General features: G+C 50.0%; 13 protein-coding genes across 13 annotated transcripts; 7 read left to right on the forward strand and 6 right to left on the reverse strand.

The window, feature by feature from the left end:
• The first annotated feature begins 107 nt into the window (after window positions 1-107).
• On the forward strand, window positions 108-5,453 carry EURHEDRAFT_407597 (uncharacterized protein). The gene is made up of 2 exons (XM_040780604.1): window positions 108-4,757; window positions 4,815-5,453. Exons 1-2 carry the CDS (start codon window positions 348-350, stop codon window positions 4,971-4,973), a joined length of 4,569 nt encoding a protein of 1,522 aa, XP_040643300.1. The 5' UTR covers window positions 108-347; the 3' UTR covers window positions 4,974-5,453.
• Window positions 5,239-6,493, reverse strand: EURHEDRAFT_519715 (NmrA/HSCARG family protein; the record flags this gene model as incomplete). The annotated part of the gene is made up of 4 exons (XM_040786797.1): window positions 6,090-6,493; window positions 5,824-6,025; window positions 5,648-5,740; window positions 5,239-5,588 (listed from the first exon to the last, which is right to left on the reverse strand). The coding sequence occupies exons 1-4, from the start codon at window positions 6,435-6,437 to the stop codon at window positions 5,239-5,241; spliced, it is 993 nt and encodes a 330-aa protein (XP_040643301.1). The 5' UTR covers window positions 6,438-6,493.
• Window positions 6,494-6,592: 99 nt separating this feature from the next.
• EURHEDRAFT_445093 (putative tRNA-specific adenosine-34 deaminase subunit Tad3) lies at window positions 6,593-8,181 on the reverse strand (the record flags this gene model as incomplete). The annotated part of the gene is made up of 3 exons (XM_040783506.1): window positions 6,593-7,919; window positions 7,974-8,025; window positions 8,085-8,181. 3 exons carry the CDS (start codon window positions 8,179-8,181, stop codon window positions 6,593-6,595), a joined length of 1,476 nt encoding a protein of 491 aa, XP_040643302.1.
• A 547-nt stretch (window positions 8,182-8,728) lies between these two features.
• On the reverse strand, window positions 8,729-10,627 carry phoB (regulatory cyclin phoB; the record flags this gene model as incomplete). The annotated part of the gene is made up of 2 exons (XM_040779870.1): window positions 8,729-10,236; window positions 10,498-10,627. The coding sequence occupies 2 exons, from the start codon at window positions 10,625-10,627 to the stop codon at window positions 8,729-8,731; spliced, it is 1,638 nt and encodes a 545-aa protein (XP_040643303.1).
• Window positions 10,628-11,152: 525 nt separating this feature from the next.
• Window positions 11,153-14,311, forward strand: EURHEDRAFT_445525 (armadillo repeat protein; the record flags this gene model as incomplete). Its single annotated transcript, XM_040783540.1, has 3 exons — window positions 11,153-11,459; window positions 11,532-13,228; window positions 13,283-14,311. The coding sequence occupies 3 exons, from the start codon at window positions 11,153-11,155 to the stop codon at window positions 14,309-14,311; spliced, it is 3,033 nt and encodes a 1,010-aa protein (XP_040643304.1).
• Window positions 14,312-14,484: 173 nt separating this feature from the next.
• Window positions 14,485-15,911, forward strand: EURHEDRAFT_24441 (putative fructosamine-3-kinase). Its single transcript, XM_040778078.1, has 3 exons — window positions 14,485-14,616; window positions 14,674-15,649; window positions 15,700-15,911. Exons 2-3 carry the CDS (start codon window positions 14,715-14,717, stop codon window positions 15,794-15,796), a joined length of 1,032 nt encoding a protein of 343 aa, XP_040643305.1. The 5' UTR covers window positions 14,485-14,616; window positions 14,674-14,714; the 3' UTR covers window positions 15,797-15,911.
• Window positions 15,912-16,075: 164 nt separating this feature from the next.
• Window positions 16,076-16,954, forward strand: EURHEDRAFT_445718 (uncharacterized protein; the record flags this gene model as incomplete). Its single annotated transcript, XM_040783548.1, has 2 exons — window positions 16,076-16,193; window positions 16,242-16,954. The coding sequence occupies 2 exons, from the start codon at window positions 16,076-16,078 to the stop codon at window positions 16,952-16,954; spliced, it is 831 nt and encodes a 276-aa protein (XP_040643306.1).
• A 921-nt stretch (window positions 16,955-17,875) lies between these two features.
• Window positions 17,876-18,211, reverse strand: EURHEDRAFT_398791 (uncharacterized protein; the record flags this gene model as incomplete). Its single annotated transcript, XM_040779871.1, has 1 exon — window positions 17,876-18,211. One exon carries the CDS (start codon window positions 18,209-18,211, stop codon window positions 17,876-17,878), a length of 336 nt encoding a protein of 111 aa, XP_040643307.1.
• A 521-nt stretch (window positions 18,212-18,732) lies between these two features.
• On the reverse strand, window positions 18,733-19,537 carry EURHEDRAFT_407605 (uncharacterized protein). Its single transcript, XM_040780605.1, has one exon. It carries the CDS (start codon window positions 19,082-19,084, stop codon window positions 18,740-18,742), a length of 345 nt encoding a protein of 114 aa, XP_040643308.1. The 5' UTR covers window positions 19,085-19,537; the 3' UTR covers window positions 18,733-18,739.
• Window positions 19,538-19,945: 408 nt separating this feature from the next.
• On the reverse strand, window positions 19,946-20,665 carry EURHEDRAFT_407609 (uncharacterized protein). The gene is made up of 2 exons (XM_040780606.1): window positions 20,581-20,665; window positions 19,946-20,522 (listed from the first exon to the last, which is right to left on the reverse strand). Exon 2 carries the CDS (start codon window positions 20,502-20,504, stop codon window positions 20,106-20,108), a length of 399 nt encoding a protein of 132 aa, XP_040643309.1. The 5' UTR covers window positions 20,505-20,522; window positions 20,581-20,665; the 3' UTR covers window positions 19,946-20,105.
• A 382-nt stretch (window positions 20,666-21,047) lies between these two features.
• On the forward strand, window positions 21,048-21,712 carry EURHEDRAFT_398794 (uncharacterized protein; the record flags this gene model as incomplete). Its single annotated transcript, XM_040779872.1, has 3 exons — window positions 21,048-21,133; window positions 21,187-21,393; window positions 21,424-21,712. The coding sequence occupies 3 exons, from the start codon at window positions 21,048-21,050 to the stop codon at window positions 21,710-21,712; spliced, it is 582 nt and encodes a 193-aa protein (XP_040643310.1).
• A 308-nt stretch (window positions 21,713-22,020) lies between these two features.
• Window positions 22,021-24,083, forward strand: EURHEDRAFT_407611 (putative cyclin). The gene is made up of 5 exons (XM_040780607.1): window positions 22,021-22,528; window positions 22,581-22,662; window positions 22,712-22,840; window positions 22,891-23,218; window positions 23,268-24,083. Exons 1-5 carry the CDS (start codon window positions 22,284-22,286, stop codon window positions 23,672-23,674), a joined length of 1,191 nt encoding a protein of 396 aa, XP_040643311.1. The 5' UTR covers window positions 22,021-22,283; the 3' UTR covers window positions 23,675-24,083.
• EURHEDRAFT_535132 (uncharacterized protein) lies at window positions 23,842-24,598 on the forward strand. The gene has a single exon (XM_040787313.1). It carries the CDS (start codon window positions 24,009-24,011, stop codon window positions 24,507-24,509), a length of 501 nt encoding a protein of 166 aa, XP_040643312.1. The 5' UTR covers window positions 23,842-24,008; the 3' UTR covers window positions 24,510-24,598.
• The last annotated feature ends 194 nt before the right edge of the window (window positions 24,599-24,792 follow it).

A 24,792-nucleotide genomic window follows, 5' to 3' on the forward strand; every position in this document is an offset into this window, starting at 1 on the left:
CCGTCAAGCCACATTAACCAGCCACACCTGATCAGGCTTAGCGCCACGTTCTCTTCTCAGTGACTTAGCCATAATTCTTCCACTTCCATTTCTCTTTTTCTTCCCTTCACCTTCTAGTCCACTGTAATATAGTCCGTTCTTTTCCCTCTTCTCTCTTTACTTCTTCGTCCTTTCTGCGACTTTCTCTGGCCCTTTTTTCTTTTCTTTTTTTTTGCTCACTGCCACTTTTCCTCATTTTTAGCTCTCGAAAGAGAGCGCGCGAGTGTGTGTTTGCTACCAGTTTGGATTTCACTACGAGGTCGCCCAATACTCTTTCACAAGAGAAAAAACAGGGTGCAGTGACAGAAATGTCCACCCCAAATGATCTCCAGGCTCTCCTGGCGAGTATCAGGCCGCGTCCGTCGCCAAACAGCTCGGCCGGTCAGGATGCTCCCACCGCGTCCTACCCTCCGCAATACCCATTCCATCCTCAGCAGCAACAGCTGCAGCAGCCTTACGATGGACAGGCTTTGCCTTATCATATGCGTCAGCAAGCGCCTGGTGGCTACCGTCACCCGTCTGTCTCGTCTATCCACAGTCCATCGCCTTTAGAGAGCAACACGCCACCGCATCGGGCTTCGGACATTCTCAGTCCCAATGTGCCTCCCCAGGAACACCCGCAGCCTCAGCATCCTGATCGTGCGGTGAATCTTCTGAGCCTGCTCAAGTCAAATTCGGGTGTGCCTGCTGCTCCTGCGGCTGCTTCTGTCCAGCAAACTCAGTCGCCATCGCCTGCGATGTTGTCGCCCCACGGCCAGGAAACTGGTTTCGGCGATGGAGGTGCCAAGCCTTCCCACGCGAGGGAAATCTCTGCGTCGGACTTGGTTGCTTCACTTTTTGGTGGTGGCAGACAGGGCCCTGCTGGTGTTGCTGCTCCGGCTGCAGCGCATCCTGTCATGCAGCAGCCTGAATCGAGTGGAGGTGCAGTGGAGAGTTCCTCATCCGCTGCCCCCAATCCCGAGAAGGAAGTGCTGCTTCGTTTGCTCAACCGTTCCAAGCCAGACATAAACGAAGGACCGGCGAGGTCGACGTCTCAGTCTCCGGCCTCCATCTCGCCTGCGAAGTCGCCCAACCCTGAGCAACTACTCAATAGCGGTGCCCGCCCGATGGAGGAGATTTTGTCCGGGAAACCGGACAATGGTCCTTTTTCTCAGCAGACACCCAAGGTTGCTACGCCCAAGGACTCTCTGTTCACCTATGTGAACCCCTTTGAGCAATTGGCGGCGGCGTCCCCGCGTAACCGGACGCCGCATCCCAAGTCTCGCAGCGCTAGCCCGGCCGTGGAATTCTTGAAGAACCAAAAGCCGAGTTTTGCTGCGAAGGTGGAGCCTCCCATGGGCATTCCGAAGCCGGTGGAAACGGCCCAGTCTGATGAACGTGCCAAGTCTCCCATTCTTGCAGAGGAACAGAAGGATGCGATTTCCCAGGTGGTTGGCAAGATGGTGGATGAAATTGGTCGCGAAATCGATGGTCCCAAGTCTGTTGAGGAGAGAATTTCAGTGCCTCCGGTTACCGTTGCCCAACAAGAAAGTACCCAGGAGGTGCTCTCTTCCATTGCTACCAACCTTCGAGAAACCGCCACCGAGGCACAGCAGGAGGCGATCGATGAAACAGCCAAGGGATCCATCAAGGAGGAGACCATTGTTACTACTGCTACTACTACCGGGACTACCGCTACGCCAGCTGCGAAGGAAACGACGCAGAATAAAGAGGTTAGCGACACGCTTCCGGATAATTGGGAGTCCAGTGCCGAGGACGGTGTCGCAAAGGAAGAAGAGCGTGTGGTCCAAGTCCACAATTTCCCGCTCAAACCCTTCATTTCGATTGCCGTGAAAGCCTACACCGGGAAGCTTGCACCTCTTCGCGATGACGGTATCATGGACATTGCTCGGTTGAAGAAGGAATTCGACCAACTCGATCGCTCGTTGACTTCGGCTTCTTCTGACTATATCGTCTACGCATTGGCAAAGAATGGTGGAATGAGAATCATTCGCCAGGATGACGGCAGTGACAAGCAGGTTTTCCGTTCCACCCGCGATCGCGTGTTCAATGTCGCCCTGTCTGCTTCCCAGAGCGTCAGTGGTACCTCGGAAGAGCAGGCGATTCTGGGCATTGGCGTCAGTGGAACCGTCTACTGGGCATTGATCTCTAGGCCTGAGAAGGACCTGTTTGAATTGGATGCGTTAGAGAGCGAGAGTCTTGTCTTCCCGCCATTCCCCGCCTCGGATGAGAACACTTCTGGCGGCCAGCTGAAAACGCGGGCCAAACGAAGCTCTCGTCACCCCGGTTTCTTCGCGATCGGCCGAGGCAAGAACATTTACGTGATTTCGCCCCATGCTGCGATGGACCCTACCTACGGTGTTACGGGTTCCCAGCGTACCGTAAACACCGAGAAGTTCTTCAAGGAACGCGCTCTCAAGATTTCGACCGGGAAGGCTGGCAAGGACTTCATGTTCAGTGATGATGACACTGTTATTGCTTCCCTCGATAAGACCGGCCGACTCCGCTTCTGGGATATCCGGGACGTGATCAACAACCCGGATTTCTTCACCAGCGGTCCTACTCCTGCTGAAGTTCGTGTTCCGTTGAGCACTTTCGTTACCGGCTCTCCCACCGAGAAATCATGGCCGACTTCCGTCTTATTTGTTGATAAGCTGCGTCCCTACGTCAAGTCCATCGCGCTTCGTTACGCTCTGGTTGGGTTGAAGCAGAACCACACCTTGCAGCTCTGGGATATTGGGGTTGGCCGGGCTGTGCAGGAACTGAAATTCCCGCACGAGAACGAGTCGGACGCCATCTGCAGCGTCGCATACCACCCCAGTTCTGGAATCATTGTTGTTGGACACCCTACTCGCAATTCAATTTACTTCATTCATCTGTCTGCGCCGCGATACGCGTTGCAGCCCATGTCGCAGGCCTCCTACATCAAGCGGGCAAGTGAGAGGGACAGCAGCCTGCCTAAGCCCGACTCGACCGCATGCATGAGTGGAATCCGCGAGATTTCGTTTGCATCCAAGGGTCAGCTACGCAGCCTTGATCTTCTTCCCATGAACAAGAATGCGACCGATGATAGCGGCCTCTTTGAGCTTTACGTTATGCATTCACGCGGTGTGACATGCTTGAACATTAAGAAAGAGGACCTGGGATGGGGCCCTGACAACAAGATCGTGCATCCTGTCAATGCACTTGCGGAAGGCTTTATTGAGACTCATCCTTTGGAGACCTTCCCCAACTCTGTTACGGATGAGCCTTCTGTTAATGGCGATGCCGCATCTACGCCTACGAAGGTGACACCAAAGGAGGTCGCTAAGAAGACACCAGAGACTGCTGCTGAGGGACCATTGCGCGTCCAGTCGCCAACCAAGCCAGTGTTGAAAAAGAAGACACCAGAGGAGCCAGCTGAGCTAGCGACCACTGTGACAACCAACGGCGCCGAAAAGCCAGAAAAGAAGAAGAAGAAGAGGGCCGCTGCGACAAGTGCGGCCACCGGTGAAGGAGCAGCAAGAGTGAAGGACGCCACCACAGTTTCATTCACTGAAGGTGCGCCCACCGAAACGCGTACTGTTCCGTCGGGACAAGAACCTCCGCCATCTTACTCCGCAACCACTCTTCCTTCTCTTGGAGCGTCTGGTGTTAGCGGCTCTACCGATTTCTGGAACAAAAATATGGAAATGCTGCAGAGCGGCGTGTCCAGCGTGTTCAACCAGAGCCTCGGCCGCGAGATCGAAGGACTCTACTCTCGTTTCGACGAGGAGCGAAAGAAGTGGGACGCCGCGTCAGCTGACAAGCAGGATCAGGTCTTGCGTCTAGTTTCCAGTACTCTTTCTGACAACGTGGAGAAGAACTTGGCTCGTATTGTTTCCAACAGCATTCAGACTGAGGTGGTTCCTGTCCTCACTGATGTCACATCTGCTGCCGTCGGCAAGCAGTTGAACCAGATCGTGGCCCAGCAGCTGGGAGGCGTGATTCCTCGTGAGGTTCGCCAGGCCCTGCCTGAAGCGGTCGGCCGTGCTGTGCAGCAGCCCGATGTGATGAAAGTCCTGTCGGATTCTGTGACACAGAAGCTGGGATCTCAAGTTGAAAACGAGGTGTCCAAGGCTCTGAACAACACGATCAGTCCCGCCGTCAAGAATCTTACTCTGCGCGCTGCGGAGAAGATTGGGACCGACATGGAGAAACAGGTGCAGGCACAGATGAAGCAGTATGAGATCCAGCGCCACAACGACTCCGCTAAGATCGATCAGTTGACGGCTCTTGTTCGCGGCTTGTCCGACACGGTCGCTGCGATGGCTGCAACGCAGACTGGTTTCCAGAACGAGGTTCTTCGACTCAATCACGTTTTGAACACCCGTCCTAACGGAGAATCTTCTGGTCGACATAACGCGCGTCCGTCTTTGACTAACATTCCTACTGTTCCTACTCCCGTCGCCCCCGCTGTCCCTTCTGAGGCTCGTTCTGCAGAGGAGATGGAATTGGCTGAAGTTGCTCAGTTGATGGGCCTCGGACGATTCGAGGAGGGCTCCGTCAAGTGGCTCCAATCTAGCCAGCAGGCCGATCTGTTCGACAACCTGTTTGTGCGCCTTAACCCCTCGTACTTGACTGGTCTTTCGCCAATCGTGGCTCTGTCTGTTGGTGTTGCTGTGACTTCGTCGCTGGAGACCAACGTGATGGAACGTCTGTCGTGGCTGGACGTTGTTCTTCACACTGTTGACTTGAGGGTAAGTGCACAGTGATCCATGGCTTTGATAAGGGTCTCGCTAACTGATAATGTTTAGGATCCCGACATTCACGAAGTCGCTCCCAAGATTATGGACATTCTTACTCAGCGGTTGGAAAGCTTGTACTTGAAAGTTGCCCAGACCAACCCGCACGACCCCATCATTCATCGTATCGCGCCGCTTTCTCGCCGTGCCCGAGAGCTGCGTGTGTTCTGAACGGAGGACGATATGATTGCATGCTAGACTTGCATTGATGATCTGCAATGATCCGCGTACATCAATGTGATACGACGACTTTGAGGATATGACTCGATAAGCGAAGGAAGGAACACAGGTGATTGGATGGAGCATGGTATTGGATTCGTGGCGACAGCTACGCTTTGTATCGATCCTGGTCACAGGCCTGGCGCAGTGTTAACTTTGGTGATTGGATGATACTGTAAATACCTAGCTGCATTCATACTATTTTCTGCACTGTAAATCATTCAGGTCCCCTCCACCCACTCCTCTCCAACCACTCCTCAAAGGTACTCGCCCTAACCCCCAACTCCTCCCACGACCTATCCTCCCCCCTCTCCATCGTCCCATAACAAACTTTCTCACCTGGCGCAACACCAATCCACTCCATCATCTGTCGAATATCCTCCTCATACCCCTTCCCCGCGGCCGCAGCGACAGTACTCCCCCACTCATCCAACGAAATGGGATCGAATATTGCTTTTTTGCCGGTCTTAGACTCAAAAATGCGCGCGAGGTCGGAGAAGCAGATTTTGGGGGATACCACAGGGTAGGTTTTGTTGCCTATTGCTGTGGGGCCTTTGGTGAATATTGCTGTGTTTCTTAATATGTGTATTCAGACTGCGTTATTAAATGGAGGATAGGGAGCGTACCAGCTGCGAACACCCCAATATCATGCGCCGCATCAACCCAATCAGCTCGTACATCGCCCGAAGCAGGCGCACAGAAGCGAACAATTCCATCTTCTATTCATGTATTCCAATTAGCCCTCATCCGACCTATCCGCCCATCCCATCTTCTCTCCCTGTAAGTAAAGGTAAAGACAAACCTAACTTCCGACAATATTGCGGCCACGCCACATTCGAATAATACAGCCCGGGCCAAAGCACCGTCACAGCTTTTAATTCCTTCTTCGCATACTCCTCAATCGTATTCTTGTGGTCGAAATGGAATACCTTGCTGAATCGGCCGTTGCTTGCTCTGTTGATGTTGGGCAGGGAGCTTAGGACCATGTGGGATACGTCGCAGCCCTACCATTATCATCACTATTAGCATTGTTTATTTCCAGGGAATTAGAATGGATAGGAGGGTTACGCGAGCAGCATCAACAATGTTCCGCCCAGCAACCAACTCATGTCTCATCTCATCTTCAGTTTCGATCTTCTTGCCTGGAAGGCGGTTATTGGTTGCTGCGAAGACGCCGTCTACATCTTTAAATGCTTTTCGTAGTGACTCCACATCGTAGACGTCTGCTTGTACCAATTCCAATTGTGAAGGACCGTATGATGATTGTAGTTCTTGGGCGGCAGGGGAGGTAATGTTGCGGGTGAGGGCGCGGACTTTGTAGTCGTTTTTTTGGGAAGAATTGGGGCTGAGGAATGCACGGATGAGGCCGCTTCCTTGGTTTCCTGTTGCATTGAGGATGGCGATTATTTTGGGCATTTTGTTTGCTGATTGTTTGTATACAGAGTAGTAGTGAGGTGGGAACCTGCTTTATACGTGCTATGATGTATGATTTCAAATCGGATGTGGAGTCCCCACATGGGTAACATAAAAGTACTACATACGCGTATGCAATAAGTACAAATATGTCAAGTCTATGCATGAAATGCAACACCAGTCTCTCCCTCAATCCCCATCTCGAACGAGACTCCATCCTCTACAAACTCGAAACCCAATGCCCGCCAGTTCAACTCCTTGCGCCAATGCAACCCGTAGTATTTCCTATTATTCTGGGGATCCCTCGACTTGTCCCCTGTATTCTCGATCGGCTCTGCATCAATCTCGCCGTCATCGTCGTTATCATTGTCGCAAATAGGTGAAACGACCGGCTCTGAAGCAATACCGCCAGAAACCATCCGTCCTCTGCGCGGGAAGACCACCGAGCGGAAGCGCGACAGTAGCACGCCCATTGAGCAGCAGAGACATGGTTCGCGGGATAGATATACATCTAGATCTGTACAGAGGTAGCCACCAAGTGTGCGAGGACGGATTCGGGATTTTGATACGGCGGGTCCAGCGGATTTGGTGCAGTGGGAGGTGGTCGTGTCGATTTTCTGGAGTTTCTCGGGGATCGGGGAGATATCTGTAGTATCTGTCACAGGCGGTGCGTCGGATTGGTAGAAAAAATGCGATTCTAGGGGACTGAGGTATCCATTGTCTGGTGCGGATGCTGTGTTGTCTTCTCGTCGTCTACAGGCGACAATGTCCACTGCACGCATTAGCGCATGCAGTTCCGGACCTCCCTCCAAGTCTGCATTGTATGTATGAGACGCAGGATTAGGCCCCTGGCCAAGTTGCAATTCTGACTTCTCAAGACGGCTGTACCGTGCATCACCCGCAACAGCCACAACTGCCTCATCCCATTCTGCCTCTATCGTCTCTTCAACAGCCGGATCAACAATTACAGCACCAACCCTCCTCCCCAGCCCCGAATGCTCAGCTTCGTCAGCCACTATCAGCGCCAGCGCCATGTAAAACCCCGCCCTAGACTTGATAGAATCCAGCGCGCGATTTAGAATCTGCGGCGGCGGGGCGACATTCGCGCGCGGGGCAGCCGGGTTGAAGATCACCGGCCACATGGCCTTGGTCCATTTTTCCGCTTGACGAGCATTCAAAGGTGGTTGAAGCGGAATGCGGACGGGGTAGAACGGGATTTTCGCATTATCCGATGAACATGCTTCTGTGGTATGGTTTTCCTCGGGCGCTGGTGGCCCGGGTGCGAATGGGGCCAGGAGAGTTTGTAGGGTGTCTAGATCGGCCGTCGGAGGGGAAATCAGGACGAAGATGGTATGCGCGGAGTGTCCATTATTATTCTGATTCTGGGAGATGGTGGATTGCAGGGCTTCCGGTAGCTGGTTGCGTTTTGCGAACCGGCGGAGGTGATTTAACGAGGTATCACGGTTGAATTTTGAATCGAGGGCTCTGGTCAAATTGTCAGTTAATCAACTAAGCCCGGTTTTACCCTCGTCTACTTACTTGATAACCTTTGAAGCACATTTCACATTGACTTCTGCAGCATAAGCGTCGGCTGGACGTCGCGATGGTCAGTCGAGGAAATTTTTCTTCTACTTCAATGGCGTCGCATACCAAACTCTTCCGGCGCCTGCGTCTCCTGGACAGTTTTCACCGGCAAAACCTGTCCAGCAAGAGGCTTGACACTGTCAATAACCGCTTGTGCATCCATTGAGCCTGGGTTAGAAAACTACGATTGCGGGGATAAATTCACGCTGGAAATCACGATAACGGCAGCGACAAGTCCATGACACGAAATGGAACGGAGGCGGCGCAAGCTAGCACTTCATGATAAAATTCAAGCAGATTGCAGACGAAACAGGGTTGATGGACGAAGTAGAGGAGAGTCTGGGGAGAAGCTAAAACGAAACTATTCCAATGGATTAGCAGGTGCCCAGACTAGCCCGGTGCCCTAAGCCCTACGACATGTCTAATTGGGAAGAGAGAGATATAAAATAGAACAGTTGCATCATGGTTACCGGGGTATTAGATACATGAAGAATCCAGGATGGAACAACTCAGGCGCAGAAGAAAATAACCTGAACTGTACAAGCATAGAAAATAATAGATAGAGCGTAGAAATGACAACGTAGAATGACAATCCATCTCCGACCTTGATCGGATTATACTCCGGAAACAAAAACTGTAACATGTATATGTACTGAAACAAGCCCAGTTATCCATCCTGACTCCAAAAAAGAAAAGAAAAGCGTGCCAGTTCAACCGCGTTGGATCTCGTATCCGTCGCAGCGTTCGACTAGACTTTGATAGTAGTCCACGAGGACTTCGGGTTGAGGCACAATCCTCCACTCTACCCGGAAGAGAAACTCCAACTCGAGGAGAGCCAGCTCCGTCAAACTGATTCCTCCAACTCGTGCATATGTTTTGTTTGTCCAGAAACTATCACTCAATCCTTTGCTGGCCACGGTGGCACTAGCAATGAGAAAGCGATGGATTGTGAGACTGGACACGGTAAATGCGGGATAGAGAGCACAAAGCCGGTCAATGTAGTAGACCATACTCAGGAGGATAGGGGGTGAAAGCGTGGCATGGGTCGTAAGCCGTTGAAGGTAGTCGAGAACCGAGATCCGGGGCGGCGACCGCGAGTGGAATCGGGTCAGTCTCCCTTGATGCAATGGAATTTTGTCGTTGAAACGAATCAATTCCATCAGCATACTCGAGATCAATATGACAATATCCCTTGGATCCGCCTGTTCGTAGTCTCGGGGCAGGACCTTGGCAGCAGGCTTCGATGGCCGAAGCCGCTTCGACTGGGACACTTCGAGATCGGAGCCTCCTGCCCCCGCCAGTGCAGCATCGGCCATATGATCATCCCGACTGTTCCGCTTGTTGGATCCCGAGTTCGTACGGGCTGGCATTGAAGGAGGCACGGATGTTGGAACGGGGTCAGGAGCAGAGGCCGGAGGAGTGCCGGAACTCGTGGAGGACGAAGGGTTGAGGTTGGAGGCAGCAGCAGTAGTATTGCTGGTATTAGTAGTTATATTTGAGGCGAGACCGGATGGATGCAATAAGGGGTTTCCGCCAGCGCCGGCGCCGTTGCCACTGCGGGCGTTGTTACTGTTGCTGCTGATGTCGATGTTGTGATTCGGATTTTTACTGGTATTGTTGCTGTTCGATGCACCAGAGTGGGATCCAGTGGGATGGGATCCGCCCCCAAGGGAGGTCAGCCCAGCGGACATGCGGCCGCGAGGGAGATCCCCTGAGGGCCCCCCGTGAGGTGGAGAATCAACGGTATGCCTGGTCAAAGCTGACCGGAGTTCCTCGATAGCCACTCGGGAAGAACGTGGACTGCTAAACTGTTGATTATTGGGGTGTGCAGACGATCGGACAGGATCATAATGGCCCAGATGAGCAGCAGCCGGCGGAGTGGACGGAACAGCCTGCTGTTGCTGTTGCGACGAGGAAGGAGTAGGGAAAGGAAGGGAATGAGACTGGGAATGCGGATGCGAATGGGAGGAATGAGCGACGGCCGGAGAAGAGGACGAGGCCGGGCGCAGTGCGGCGGAGGGCGAGGGCGAAGAGGCTAACATGTCGGCGTCGTGAGTGCACGTGGGCGGACGAGTAGACGAGGTGCCACGGCTGCAAAACCTTGTGCTGCTGCTGCTGCTGCGACGGAGGATGCCGTGCACACAAGCATCGTGGATCTGCAGCTCTAGAGAACTGTAGATGTAGAGATGTTGTTTCGTTTGATGCGTTGGTGAGGAGGCTATTGTGTGTATCAGGATGATGCTAGTATTAAGAGAGGAGAAGAAAAGAGTCCCTGAAAATTTCAACAAAAAGAACGCCCAAAAAGGGAAATTACAAAACCATACTGTGCTGGAAAGATACTGCCCAGTCAACCACCAATGAAAGCTTCCAAACTAGACACAGTGGAGTGTACTGTCATACTCGGTACATGGCCGATGGTTTGTAACGGTATTGACACCCTGAACGCTCCAGTTCATAAGGCAGACCAGTAAAAACGCACGGCATAATGAGTAGCCTCGACCGTTCGATATGTGAGGGACCAGCAGCAAGCGTCCTGCAACGGCTGTAGTTCTTGGCTCTTGGCTGCCATTCGAGCGACGCTGTTGGCAGAAACCGTTCGGAACCAACATGTTAGCATACGTTACCGTACTGTACCGCATACGCTTGAGTACGTAATGTCATCCCCACAGGGCTGAGTCATGTGACTATAAATCATGTGACACCAGGTGATGACTTAATCATGTTGTATCACGTGAGGTCACATGCTGCAGCCGGCGTATCATCATTACGCCGGGGATCGAGTCGAGTCTGGGGAATGCGATGATATCGACTGTTCTATTCAGCTGTTGCCGTTACCAACCTTATAATACCGTGCCTAACAATTTCAACAGTTGATTATCATCCTCTATTCTCTATCCCGTATCCCATCCTCGCTCACGACGTCCGCCAGCCCATCCATACACCTCATATCATATCGAAACCCCTCCCTCCGTCTTTGCTCCGAACATTGTACCTCATTCAAGTCTCCGGTTTGAGAAATAATATTCTCCGATACCAGTTTTCGACCTCTTCTAATTCGCTTCATATCTCGCTAAACTCCCTCATCCAGTGACCCTGGCCAGACTCCGCCGGAGGTGGTTCTTTGACGGAGGACCATGACCCGCAACTCGATGCCTCCTATCATTCACCAACTCCAAAACGCAGAGTCCGTGTCGTCTCAAGTATCAATCCTTCGGAATCTTAAGAATGAGACAATTGGTCATGATCAGCGGAAGGAGACCTGGGTCAGGTGGGGGATAATTCCGAGTCTGGCTCAAGTGCTTGCGTTGCGCCAGCATACCGGTAAAAATGTCGCAACTTCGGAGCTCAATGGAGCTAGCGACCAAGGCTCTTCTAAGCCAAAGTCGGAACAGGATGAAGCGTGCTTACAGGCGATCATCGTTCTTGGTAGTTTGGCACAAGGTAAGCCCTCCAGCGAAGTGGAGATTAACTTTACAGCGTGCAAGCGAAACTAATGGATCTCTATCTTTACAGGCGGCCCGGCTTTCCTCTCCCCAATCCTAGCCAGCGGTGTCCTCTCGAACCTTCTTTCTATTCTGTCGTCTCTCGATTTCCCTTCCTTCTTTTGCTTGCCCATTCTCCGTGCTCTCAATAATGTCGCTGACCGACTGCCACTCCAAAGCCAACATGATCGCTCAAGGGATACTCGTTTAGCCGAATTGCTTTTCCAAAAGGAATATGTGGAATGTCTGGCCCGTATACTTGGACAGGATTATGGTACTCACCAGGCTCAGGCGTCGATTGAACTTACAGCATCGCTCATTGGCAAACTGTGCACGAAGGAAACGCACAAGGCTCTTTTGGCTGACTGCGGGGTGCTGGATGCCCTATCTGCCAAGGTTGCCTCCTTTGTTGTCGCCCAAGGCTTCGTTTTGCCCGGTGCAGAGAAGCATATCGGGGCACCTGGGGCTCTAGGGACGCTTCCTTCCCCCGCACCCCCATCCGCCAAACTGGCACCCATCCTTCGTGCAGTTGCAATCATCATCGAACATTCGAAATGGCGTGCGGAACACTTTCTCTCGTCTCCTGGAATAGTGACAGTTTTCCCGAAGCAGCTGCCGGACTTTGCACCCAGTGATGTCAAAAAGGGTCCCTGGGGTTCCACCTACCTATCCGGATCTGCCGTACCACGCCATCCTGGGGCGAGTCCGGTCGAACATCTCTTGCCGTCTGTTCCCATCCCACAATCAAAGAATTCACCAAGCGCATTGAACTTCCCGCCTCTGGGTCAAGGCAGCCGCCGACACAATCAGCCCTTTCCTACGCCTTTCTCTCTCTTTGAAACACCGGCCGCTGAAGATGATGAGAATACCATCGTACCCTGGCTTCTATACGTCCTCCGATCTGAGAGTGGCATGGTACGACTGATGGCAGCTCGCTTGGTTACTGTACTGTTCCGCCTAGGTCTCACCAAGAAGCATCGGGTTTCCATGCTTGGCTTCCTGTTGATCCCCATCCTAATTCGGTTACTTGACAAAGAGTCTGATGCTTGCGGAGGGGAAGACACCGGGTATGAAGGCTTGATCCCCACAACCAAGCGTCTCCGGGAAGAAGCGCCAGCAGTGTTGGCCTTGTTGGTGATGGATGACCAGGAGTTGCAACGACATGCGGTGGAGGGTGGGGCAATTAAGCGGCTTTCTCAACTTCTGAAGGAGTCTTATAACCCGTTGCAGGAGGCCGCACGGCCGATGTGGCATGCAGAAGAAGAAGAAAGTGAGCAGGGATTTGAAGGATCACTAACCCCCGAGTACCAACTCGGTCCTCCGGGGCTTTCTCCGATGCACTGCCATGTGATGCGGTACCGGGAGAATATCCTCAAAGCTCTAGCAGCCCTGATTCCTTTCAAGGATGAATATCGCAAGGCGGTCTGTGAGAACGGAGTGGTCCCCTATATTATCGATTCTCTCAAGCCGTCCTCGAGTGAACCGCCTACGGAAGTGGCCAACCCGAAGAATAGTGTAGTAGATGGCAATCCGATACCAACATTATTGGCCGCCTGTGGTGCCGTTCGAATGCTTACCCGGTCCGTTAGCGCTCTGAGGACCAGCCTGATAGATGCCGGTGTTGCAACCCCATTATTTGTTCTCATCAGACACCCGGATATTGAGGTGAGGATTGCCGCAACGTCGGTGATCTGTAATCTGGTTCTGGACTTTAGCCCAATGAAGGAGGTAATTTTTATATCCTGGAACTTGGCCTTATTGTTGAGATGCTAACGTTTCTAGGCTATCATCTCTGCCGAAACCCTTCCTCTGCTCTGCGAGCACGCTCATTCGTCGAACACGAAACTTCGAATCGAGTCCCTTTGGGCACTGAAACATGTGTCTTACAATGCTACTAATGATGTCAAAATTAAAATAGTCGACTCTTTAACCCCTGACTGGATTAAGCAAATTATTACGCAGGACCCGACAAGGGCAGTGCCCAAGCGAGGGCTAAATGCAGATATGGAGAACATTACTCCGGTAGGCATGGGGCGAGCCAACTCGGCTGGAGAGCAAGTCGACTTGCTGAACCCTGTCGATGACTCCCATGACGGTGGTGGTTATGATGAAGATATGAATATGTCGGATCCAGTCCCGCAGTCAAAAATGAGCCTGGGTTCATTCCTTCCGGATGCGGGCCGACGGCGCAAATTAGCCCTGAATGGTGACCTAGATCAGACAACGCAAGCCCGGCAGGACGATATTGCGGTGCAAGAACAGACACTTGACCTGATTCGCAACCTGATCTGTGGGCACGAATCCTCAGAGGTCATTGATTATCTGTTCAAACATATTGGCGAAGATGTGATCCTGGATGCGCTGGCGGACAAACTGCGGCCCCGGTCGATACCGCTTCCTCCTCGACAACAGCCATCGTCGGATAGAACAGCACTCCAAGTTCCGACCGAGATTGTGGCGTCCGTTACATATGTCTTGATTCACCTCGCCGCGAGTCTTCCTCGGCATCGTGACCTTTTGATGGAACATCGCGATCTGTTGCTCAACATGATGAGCTACTTTAACCACAACCACCGCGACGTGCGGGCAAACTGCGTCTGGGTAATCATTAACCTGACATATCCAGATGACAACGCAGACCGGGATGCGTCTAGCGGACGAGCGTTCAGGCTACGAACACTTGGCGTTCTGGATCGACTTAGCAACTTGTTCGAAGATCCGGATCTGGATGTGCGCGAACGGACCAAGACGGCTGAGCATCTGCTCCGGTCTTCAGATAACGATAGGTCCGTGCGGACAGGATCTGGGTAGTCTACTCCATTACTGGCGAGGTATATGATAATAAGGGACCATTAATGCATAGCGGTGTTTATGTTTACGGATGGGCTTCCTCGGGACGCGCAGGATAACGGAACATGACCTTGAGGGAGCCTGAGACTTGTGCAGGCGTTGGAAATTGGCTGCTTGCTGTATAAAGCATCATATAAGACTAGATACTGTCATCTATTCGAATCTATCTCAAGTCGTCAATCTCTAATCTTGTTATCTGATCTTTATCGATAAGCGGTGGAGAAGCGACGTCATCGGAAGCGGATCGAAGAATTGACGGGTTCGACGTCAGTACGATACCTCTTTTCTCTTTCTTTTCAATCTCACTTACTGTTTCGCTGTAGTCAATTGGAACAAACCTGTCATTCTACGTCAATTCGACAAAATGGCACCAGTCCCAGCAACACTCCTCCGCGCTCTGTCTCTCCCCGACCCCTCCAAAGCCAGCCTCTCCACCTCAGGCCTAGGCTCCGGCTTCACTAGCACAGGTGCCATTCGAGCCACAGTCCCCTCCCCAGACAGAAAAAATGAAGAAGAACGCCGCTACTTCGTCAAAACCTCCTCCGACGGCAAAGCCGCCGAGGAAATGTTCCGCGGCGAATACGAATCCCTCAACGCAATCGCAACCTCCGTACCGGGTTTCTGTCCGCGAGCTCTCGCCTGGGGACCACTGGAAGAAGAGAAAGGGAAGAGCTTCTTCCTTGCTACAGAGTTTTTGGATCTGGGTAGTATGGGAAAACGAACCGGTGCGTCTCTTGCACAAAGACTGGGGAAGTTACATTCGACGCCTGCGCCTGTTGATCCGGAGAGTGGGAAGAGGAGGTTTGGGTTCCCGGTTCCGACATTTTGTGGGGATACGAAGCAACCTAATCGGTATTGTGATTCGTGGGCAGATTTTTATGCTAATGAGCGGTTGATGACTATTCTGGAGGAATCTGAGAAGAGAAATGGGCGAGATGCTGGATTGAGGGATCTTGTTGAGCGGACAGCCAAGACAGTTGTGCCCAGGCTACTGGGTGATGGGCATTTGGGATATAAGGATGGGAATGGCGAGGGTATCACGCCTGTGGTGATTCACGGGGACCTCTGGAGTGGAAATGCAGCCAGTGGTAACATTGTGGGCAGTGGCCGCAAGGACGATGAAGAGGGTGGAGAAGTTGTCTACGATCCGTCTGCCGTGTACGGACACAGTGAGTTCGAACTGGGCATTATGAATATGTTCGGGGGCTTCGGGCCGACGTTCTTTAACGCGTATCATAAGATTGTGCCTAAGACGGAGCCGGTGGGGGAGTATGATGATCGGGTGCGGTTGTATGAGCTGTATGTTTCCCCCTGTCCTCGAGACCGTTGGAGAAGTACTAACCAGTCAGTTATCACCATCTAAATCACCATGCTATCTTCGGTGCTGGATACCGATCGGGAGCTACTTCAATTATGCAGAGGCTGATTAAGAAGTATGGAGAGTAACTTGTTCGTAATGTTGATAGATAACGTCAGTTATAAAACATTCAATGAATTATCAATCAGTTACCTTGCATCCCTGTAAACCAACACCTTCAATGCTCAATTAGCAATAAAACACTGAATTGACGAATACAACATTGATTTATAATGACACCATCTGAGTAAGCGCCTTGAAGCTGTAGCTATATCACCCCGCAGTTCCTCTCTTATCTCTTTATACAAAGTACGCCGGAACCCAACTACCTCCAATAGCTAGGTTTAACCAGAACCAGAACAATCACAATGCCTCCACCAGACGCCGATCTCTACCCTGAAGCATCAGGGGCAGCAAAAGCCTTGGTTGAGGAGCACAGCGTGGAGCAGCCATTGAAGTTGTATGCGGGATGGTTCTGTCCATTTGGTGCGTATCTTCAAGCACTGGTTTCTTGAAAGCAGGCTAATAAAACAGTTCAACGCGTCTGGCTCGCCCTCGAGGAAAAGCAAATTCCTTACCAATACATCGAAGTCAACCCATACCACAAATCACAATCTCTCCTTTCATTGAACCCGCGCGGTCTCGTACCAACACTATCTGTTTCTCACAGCGGCATCTCAAAGCCGCTTTACGAGTCTACCGTTATTCTTGAATACCTCGAGGAAGCGTATCCAGATCATAAGCCATGTCTTCTCCCTGAGGATCCATACGAAAGAGCTCGTGTGCGGATCTGGGTTGACTATGTGACTTCACGGATCATCCCAGCATTCCATCGCTTTCTCCAATACCAAGAGGGTCAGAGTTCAAGCAGTATCGACACCCTGCGCAACGAGTTCCTCAACCACCTGAAAGAATGGACAAAAGAGGCCCATCCCGACGGCCCATTCTTTTTAGGAAAAGATGTCAGTATCCCCGATCTAGTCCTATCACCATGGGCAATTCGATTGTGGATCTTCGACGAATTCAAGGACGGAGGACTAGGTATCCCTTTTGAGGGACAGGGAGGTGAGGATGAGAGTGTTTGGAGCCGGTGGAGGAAGTGGCTGGCGGCTATTGAGGCGAGGCCTAGTATTCAGCAGACGACGAGTGAGAAGGAGTTCTATATTCCAATTTATAAGCGGTATGCGGATAATACGGCGGAGAGTGAGTTGGCTAAGGCTACTAGGACTGGACGGGGGGTTCCGTGAGTGGACGTTTACTGGAGCAGCCGTTCTTGTTTTGTATCAATAGTCAACCTTCGGTCATCGATAAACGTTTAATGTGCTAATTGAAGTTTTATTTCCATTCAATCCATTCGAAAAACAGCAAGTCCTCACGCGTCCATAATGATTTTCCTGTGTATGAAGAACGACCATGCTAGATTCTCAAAAAAGCCCGCTCAAACTGCCACTCCTCAGGAATTGTGTCACCATCGTAACCAGGAAAACCTATCATACCTTTCTTCGTAGCGTCTAAAAGCAATTATCGGCTTCTTGGCCGTCACTTCGGAGCCGTCCGGCAGTTTCATTGTAGTTCGCAGGGCGAAACGAGTTGGATCCAGGAAAGCGCAAGAAACAACACCAAAGTGACAAAGATGAATAGATTAGGTTATAAGGTTTGGAATAACACATTTTTAATGGTTGTGGTCAAGCCGATGATGAGGAGCAGTAATTCCAGAATTCCCAACCAGATAGGCATGTAGTAGCTATAGTAGACTCCCATTGTAGCAGATATGAAGATATACACTGCAATTGTGTTTTAGTCTTTGTAAGAAGAGCTTGAATGTGTAGAAGCAGCCTTACGAAGTGATATAGGATGTTGTTGATCAGTGGGGGAAAGTTGGGGATGGCAGGTCGCTAAGATCTTACTCCCTTGTTACACCACCCCTTCAACCGCAACTCAACGCAGAATGAATTGTCCGAGAGCTACGCGGGAACTCTATAGATATAACTGTTCAAAAATACATGATCTTTTGCCAGTTGTGGTCGTTAATCATATACAATACGGGGTATCATCCGTTATAAATTTACAGTCATGAGCATCAAGTCACGTAAAGCTCCTCACCCTAGATATAACAACCCAACTCCCTCCCCTAATATCGCCAACATATCTGCAATAATTCATCGATCTCAGAAGCGAAAGTAGGCTCTCTCAAAGCTCCACTTGCCAAGGAGGGGGCTGTCAGTAGCACCCGGAAACGTCTCAGTCGTCTTCTCAAATCCCTTAAATGCAAAGATAGGCTTCTTCACAGTAACCTCTCTGCCATCTTCCAGCTTCTTCTTCACTTTGAGCGCGCAGGAAGTCGGATCCAGAAGAAACGAAACGGCGTCGATGGTGTAGTAAATGCGCCAGAGAAGCGAGCCGTGGTCATATTGATAAGTGCTGATTATAGCAGTGATGTCGACAAAGACGAGATACGACCGCCAAGCTTGGGCTTGAATGGGTGATTTGTAGCTGTAGTACATGGCGACGTGACGAAGGTTGATTTGGACAGAGAGTAGTGAGTACAAGGCTCAGTACAAGAGAGATGAGCGTTTGGTTGCACAGGAGGGATTTTTGCAAAAGGTGATCGTCAGACTGTGAATTGTCGTACGGTCTTATCAAATATACCAATAGGAATGGGGTTTGAAAGAGCTTGACCGTGGGAATACTTGAGACGGTTGGAAGGTTGAGGGAGATAGGATGAATGCAGAAGACATCCCGATCTGGAATAACACTACACCGCCCAGCCACACTCTTCACTATATCTGTACCAAGTTTATCTTCATATATATATAGCAGGGAAAGACATGGTTGGCAAGTCAATTCTGTATAGATTCAAGAGAGTGCTGGGCTGGGGTACGCAGCTTGTGTGTTCCTAACTGTCATTTCGCATCAACCGTCTTCTGTTGTATACTCTTCCAAACAAGAAAAGAGAATCTATAGACAGGTAAATTCCAATATCCAATCTTTTTGAAAAACGTGAAGACCAAAAAAAAAAAAAAAAACACTCTTTAAATCCTTAGGTACGCCTTGTCATATTGCCATTCCTCGGGGAGACCCTCACCAAGGGCGCCCGGAAAGACCGTAGTTTGCTTCTCGCAAATTCTAAAGGTAATGAGAGGCTTTTTCACTTTTACTTCAGAGCCATCAGGGAGCTTCATGGTGGTCCGGAGAGCGCAGAGAGTCGGGTTCAAAAGTATAGTGAGGTTGGAAGTCGTCAAGAACAGAAACCAAAGAAAATATCCGTGATAGTCATATTGATGCTGTGCAATCATTGCAGTGAGGCCGAAGAGGAATGTGATTAGCTGCCAAACTAAAAATCCAAAGGGTTGGTGGTAGTTGTAATAGACTGTCATTGTAATGCGGACGAGACGTACTGCAAATGTGCAAGTGGGATTCAGCATCTGTATACAAGAGTTTTTGTAGGAGTAATACTTACGTAGATAAAAATGAGTAGGAGTCAAATCTTTAAGATGAAAAGAGGGGAGTGACTGATAATCACTGCTTCAGCGAAAATGAGACGGTGAAATGAGTCTGTGTCGGAAATGTGGCTTAGTCAGGGTTGAAAGTACGTATCAAGCGTATATGGTTGAGGTCTCTGATTCTTGCAAAAGTGTGCTATCTAGGATCCTATATACGACCGTAAATACCTTATAGAGTATACTAAGCGATTGTGCGGTTTCAAAAGCAGTAATAGCAGAGTAAATACGCTGCTTTTCGCCATATGATATCAGCAAGGCATCAATCAGGCATCAGTTGGTATTGTTCGGTAAGGAACCTCTATATTCCGACAGTCTGTCACCGGTCATGTGATCATTTCTTCTCTAGTGTACGAATTCAATACTTGATTCTCATCCCAGGCTTAGGTCCCGTGGGAAGATAAATCTTCCCGAAGCTTATTGCTTACTTGCTCCCCGATCACAGTGGACTGTCTTGCGCCAACCTCTCAATCGTTCAACACGAGTACGTGACTGTTGTTCTGATTCCTTGGAGTGGGGGTTGACAATACGGAGAATGGGACAGTGTATGTACCCACAATATAGTATCGGTCGTTTATTCGCTCTCCCCTCGCCTGTCGGATCATATCCTCCCAGTCAAGTTCGTCCTTTTCAGCGCCAATGATTGCCATGTACTCAAGTTACAGATGGTATCGGATGTGACAAACTTGGACAAGACATTATCTTTGAACATGGTTACAATCGGTGCACCTCTTCAGTCATTAAACATCGTGTTCACGTTAGCAGTTATTAATCATACACAGTACCATCTGGTTGAACAATACTCGGCCATGTAGGGCAGCGAATGATACGTCAAAGCAGGATAATCCTTCCAACAAGGGAAACCCCCTGCTCAGCCACGGCAGAATTCCCATCCACGTCAAATCCTCAAATACGCCCGTTCGTACTTCCACTTATTGGGCAAAGCCCCACCAGATGCACCCGGAAACTCCGTCATCTGTTTCTCGCACGTTCTGAACCCAATCAGAGGTTTGTTGACCTTGACCTCCGAGCCATTGGGGAGCTTCTTCTTTTTGCTGAGAGAACATACATCCGGGTCGAAAAGGATTTTGAGAAACTGACACGATTGGAAGAGAAACCAGAAGGCTTTACTGTTGTAATCATATTGGAACCAGGCAATGGTGGCCGTCAGACCGAAGAAGATGTACATGGCCATCCAAGAATCCGTTCCAAAGGGTATGTGGTAATGGTAGTAGGTTTTTTCAGGCACTGCCACAGTCACGGAGTCGGGGAATTCTGATGGTTCTGGAGCTTCCATGTCAAAATGCTAGATGCGCTGTAATGACGATTCAGCTTGTATATAGGAGAACCGATTGCGGACTGCGGAGTGATACTTATGGGGAAATGATATTCGATCGGAGCGTTGACCAGTGGATCTAGTTGGCAGGGCTAATTCCACACAGAGTGGAAGAGCTATGGAATGGTACGAGTTCTTTTTAGAAGCTGGGATAGGTTATGGAGCAGTCGGGTGACGTGAAAGTACTGCAGTACAAGACGCCCGATTTGGCAACCCCCGCACCGCCATTCAGCCACACCCAAGTGACTGCATATCTCTCATCTTCAATATATTTAATGGTGTCAATATAACCAGTGTGCCTTGGTTAATTACAGTTGCAGAATTGGCACAGAATAAGAATTCACGTACTCATAATGACTCATGACACAGCTTCAGCACCGGTCACTTTTGGATCGTACCTGACCGGAAATAGCCACGTCTACTACCCCATATATAAGACCTAATTTCCGGGTTCCCTGTTGCAAACTAGGATAACCACGACAACAAAACAGAATAACAATCGCAATGGATATATCCAAGCCCATCCTCTTCTACGATATTGCCTCCGGTCCCCCGGCCACTTGCTTTGCACCCAATCCCTGGAAGACTCGGTAAGTTTTATTAGACTCCCCCCAATTGAGCCACGATTGACGATGCTTTGCAGACATGCTCTGAACTTCAAAGGTGTCAATTACCAGACCGAATGGGTTGAACTACCAGACGTCACAGACGTCCGCAAGCGACTAGGTGCAACCCCGAACCGCACACATAGAGACGGCAATGCTTTTTACACTCTACCCGTCATCCACGACCTTACCACCGGCGATATCGTCGGAGATTCGCTCGAAGTCGCGCAATATATTGATAAGACGTGACCCGGTCCTTCGTTGTTCCCACACAGCTCGACGGCGAGCCATGACGCGAAAGGGTTCAATGTCCTAGTGGACACCCTTTTCACTCAGTGTGTTGTCCTTTTTATCCACGGGATACCTTTGAACCCTGTCACTGCAAATATTTCCAAAGCTACCTTTTGCGAAAGGGCAGGGGTAGATGATTGGGAGAGGCTTACGGTTCGCGGTGAAGAGAGGGTGAAGATGCTCGAGGATTTTAAGAAGGCTCTTGGGGAATTGGCGGAGCTTTACAATAGAAATACCAAGGGGCCGTTCCTGGAGGGACCTACACCGTCGTAAGCAGACTTGATTGTAGGTGCTTGGCTGTCGTTTGTCAAGGCAACGTCGAAAGAGTGGGAGGATATCCAGACGTGGCATGATGGGATATTCGGAAAGCTTCATCAAGCGCTGGAAAATTATGCAGAGGTTAATTGATAAGTCAATATACAATAAATGATAATCTATCATTCCAATTTCATACCCCTTACTCTTTTCAGTTATTTGTGATGAAAGTCGAGGTGGATCAATATTTTGTCCGATTACCGAGGCCGACAGATCCGTCATATACGGACACACTCGTTTAGATAGCTAAGCACTCATTCTACCATCTACGGTGTCTATAGATATCATTGTCACCCTCCGTGTGATCTAAATTTCCTCTTCATATATAGCCTCGTGCAGTCCGGATAATCGACTCCCCGACTTCCCCAACTCGGAGTTAACCGCCTTATTGGTTTATCCGTTTCAATTTGGATTGACCGGGATAATGATATCCCGGGGTGCACGTGATATACATCGCGGCCACCATCAACCGCGATCATGAAAAGACAGACTCCTTCAATCACTTCGTCAAGCCAATAAATCCTCGAAAATGCATGAATCTAGGGCCAGAAGGCTTTCTTTAGAAAGCGCCATTGACCCCGGAAAGCAAAATGAGCCTGCCATCCCGGACCCTCCGCCCATCCATCCATCCTTCATCCAAGTAGCCAAGCCTTATATCCTCGAGCAGACCATCCAGGATTGTATAGCAGCCATGGGGGTAAATCCTCTTCGTGAAGAAGCGCTACGGCTTCAAGGTGTCACTTGGATTGACAATGTGCGCCGGGTTCTTCATCTGTAAGTTTAATTGAGGCCGAACTTACGGAATAAGATACTAACTGCGAACTAGGCCTATCCGGACATTCAATACCGCAGTGGTGTATTATCACAAGTTCCGGTTAAGTCATCCGGATATTGAATATAATTATATGGTATTTTCCTTCTATCTCGCTCGTTTGACCAGACGACTGATTGTATCAGGATGCTGCTGCGGCCGCGTTATTTACTGCCTGCAAGATTGAAGACACGCTCAAGAAGTCCAGAGAGATTGTTTGCGGCGCATATAATCTAAAGCGCTCTCCAGCAGAGCAGATGTCTCCTGATGAACAGGTAGGTTAACTTTTTGACTTGCGGAGAGCGCAATGGCTGACTTCGATCAGATTTTCGAAGTGCATTCCCGGGGCATCATCGGACTCGAGAGACTTATGCTTGAAGCATCGGGGTTCGACTTTCGAACCCGGCATCCGCAAAAACCGCTCATCAAGTTGGCTAGACATTACGGCCTAACTCAGCAATCAGAAATATCCCGGGTTGCTTACCGTATTTCGCAAGATCTCTATCGCACTTTTGCGCCTATTAAGCAGACTACATCCACCATGGCCTTCGCTTGTCTGGAATTGGCAGGACGGTTATTGAATCAACGAAGTGAGGCGGTGGAATCGGGAGTAGATTACGAGCAATGGAGAACCAGTCGAGAAGAGGTTATGGGTAGGTTGAAGCGCATCTACCGCTTCGAAAAAATCACTGACAATCAAAGAAACTCTCTTCGACTTACTAGAACTCTACACCCACCAACGTGGAGCAACCACAGTCGGACCGCATTTCCCCCCAGACCGATTCCTCACCGTCCGCATCCCTTTAAACCAAGAAGCGGAAGCACAGAGTTTACCACGATACACTCACTGGGCTGAAAGAAAAGACACGAGCACTAAAACCATTAACGGTTTCAAGCTAAGCAGCAAGGACGCGATGCCTGAAAAGGGAGGTGTCCACCCACTGACGCCAGTCGCAGCAAATGACGACAGACCTAATCCTGGTGAACGAGGACGAGATGGTGCGGTACGTTTTATGATCGACCCAGAGTGTGCGGATGCAGAGAAGTCGAAGGTCATGCAGTACTTCAAGGTTGAGATGGAGGAGTATGAAGTTGAGGATGAAAGATGATGCGGGCATCTGCATTGTTGATTCACGAACAATGCATTATCGTTCGTCTTGCACATCTACAGGCTATGTGTGGACTATCTACAGACCAGTTACTCAAGACTCCTGGGGGCCATCTAATCCGGAGCGAACCCGCGAGACTGGCATCGTGCAGAATAACCGGCACATACACTGTCTCACTGACAATGTGCCGATACCCTACCAAGATCTGCAAGAAAGTTAGAGGATTGGAACAATACTCATTGAGTACATTGAGGCGTGATATCTCAATGTAGTGAATTAGATGTGTTTGTATATAATAATGAAAGCTTATTCACATGGAGCAGATCTTAGTTGAATGACTACTTCACTGCTGGCAGTGGCTAATATCCAAACCCAATACTCCTCTTCTAACCTGAGAGCTCATCTACCTTGGCATTGTCAACGCCGCAGCCTACAGTATCCCTGTTCTAAAGCATATCTCCACCTCTTCAAGCAGAATCATGGAATCACGAATGCTGAGAATGGCCAAGCAATCACGCCTAAAGATAAATGGGAAAGCAACAAGAACCAGAGAGGCAAGAGTATTCTAACACTTGCCGAAGCAATCAGAGATATGGCTGTCGCATCCTGGCAAAATCTGACCTCGCCACTGCAAGAAAGTGAGGTGGGACTTACGGGACGGAGCTCAATACTTCACGAAGAAACAACGGAAAGCGTGGGCAAGTGGCTTTGCGCTTGTTGGCCTTTTACAAGCAGAGGTGCTGGCATGGTCACCGGTAGTGAGGCCAAGCATGCAGACCTTCCCAGGATTCTTGTGAACCGGCCCGAGAAGCAGTCTACAATAAGTGACAGTTGAACAAGTTATATCTGGCGTATAAACCTCATCTACCTACAACCAAGTAATATAGAAGGCTAATCGTATATATCTATTACTATACATAGGGCTAGAGTTTAGTCCTGCAGAAAAACAAGTCTTTAAAGAGTACTGTAACTGGGCAAATTTTATGGCGCGCTATAATATGAACCCTGGGTAAAATAGTGACATTGTGACGGCGTTTATCATGATAAGAGTAGGATGATAAGGAGAGGCTGACTATCCGGAAGGGACTGGCTGAATGATTATGGGGAAGATGTTGCTT

Source organism: Aspergillus ruber, assembly GCF_000600275.1.
Source record: "Aspergillus ruber CBS 135680 unplaced genomic scaffold scaffold00001, whole genome shotgun sequence".
In the NCBI taxonomy this organism is placed as follows: Eukaryota; Fungi; Ascomycota; class Eurotiomycetes; order Eurotiales; family Aspergillaceae; genus Aspergillus; species Aspergillus ruber.